Source organism: Fulmarus glacialis, unplaced genomic scaffold, assembly GCF_000690835.1.
Source record: "Fulmarus glacialis isolate BGI_N327 unplaced genomic scaffold, ASM69083v1 scaffold14778, whole genome shotgun sequence".
NCBI classification, from domain to species: domain Eukaryota; kingdom Metazoa; phylum Chordata; class Aves; order Procellariiformes; family Procellariidae; genus Fulmarus; species Fulmarus glacialis.
Window position 1 is genome coordinate 17,532 of NW_009229040.1, and position 1,221 is coordinate 18,752.

The 1,221-nt window shown below is 53.5% G+C and overlaps 1 protein-coding gene across 1 annotated transcript in view; it reads left to right on the forward strand.

Moving 5' to 3' along the window:
• Positions 1 to 922, forward strand: part of LOC104081103 (gastricsin-like) — a 3,530-nt gene extending 2,608 nt beyond the window's left edge. Inside the window, exons 8-10 of the mRNA XM_009583714.1 lie at positions 1 to 78; positions 398 to 496; positions 770 to 922. The exon at positions 1 to 78 is cut by the window's left edge and continues 1 nt beyond it. Coding sequence (XP_009582009.1) covers positions 1 to 78; positions 398 to 496; positions 770 to 922 — 330 coding nt within the window. The remainder of the gene's footprint in view (positions 79 to 397; positions 497 to 769) is intronic.
• The last annotated feature ends 299 nt before the right edge of the window (positions 923 to 1,221 follow it).

Here is a 1,221-nt window from a genome sequence, read left to right on the forward strand (position 1 = left end):
TCGTTCCGGCTGACCATCCCAGGACAATTCATGTCAGCCTTCCTGCAGGCGCTGGGTGCAGAAGAGAGTGACTACGGGGTAGGTGGGAAGGATGCCCTCCACACATAAGGGGCTGATGCCGTGGGATGAGGACGCATCTGGGTAGTAATGCTGAGCTACGGAGGGCTCCCGGCATCTCTAGAGCAAAACATCTCAGACCTGAAACAACCCTGCAGTGTTGTATCTCTCCTTGCAGTGGTGAAAAACAAAAATAATTCTTCCAAACATGATAAACCCAGGTCAGCACAGCCCTGCCGCAGCCAGAGCTGGGCTGACCCTTAGGGACCACGGCCGGAGGAAGGACGGTGCCCAGCCCCGGGGGTCCTGACCCCTCTGCCCCTCTTTGCTTCTTTTGCAGTTCATCGTCAACTGCAGCAGCGTCCCGAGCATGCCAACCCTCTACTTCACCATCAGCGGAGCCCAGTTACCGCTGCCTCCCTCTGTCTATGTCTTAAACGTAGGTGTGAGTTTATCATTCCCAACATGCGTTTGCCATCATAGGGCAGTTTTGCCCAGGAGAAAGTCAGAGTTTCTTTTCAAACACAGAGGCTTCCAGCAGCCTGAGTGCCATACTTCCTAGCATCTGATTTCACGGTGCTTTTGCATGCCCGTATGTAACTGTAAGGAGGGTCTAATCCTGCTGCCAGCCAAAGCAGCTATGAAGGCACAGGCAGCACAAATCCCCCATGCTCCTCACCGGCACTGAAATTTGCTCCTTTTCCCCTGACAGAACGACGGCACCTGTGTTGTTGGGGTCGAGAGCACGTACGTGCCCTCTGCCAGCGGCCAGCCGCTCTGGATCCTCGGCAACCTCTTCCTCCGGCAGTATTACTCCATCTTCGACCTGGCCAACAACAGAGTTGGCTTTGCCCAGTCAGCCTAGGGATGCTGAGCATTGCCCATGGGATAATTTGTCCCTGCAACACCTTATCCTCTCTTGGACCCGTGTATGGTGACAAGTAGTCTCCAAATCCCCTGTAGTGAATAAAGGTCTGCAAATCTAACTGCCTCGTGTCTCATCTGACTGCGGCTGAGCAGGATCTGGCACAGCTCTTCTTAATAAAACAACAAAGTCTGAGTTCCTGTTCGAGGTTTCCAGGCTGGGAGTTTCAGATGTGCACGGAGCCTTTGAATTTTCAGCGATGACAAATTTGGGGTCGCCTTTTTGATTGGGACCCGGAT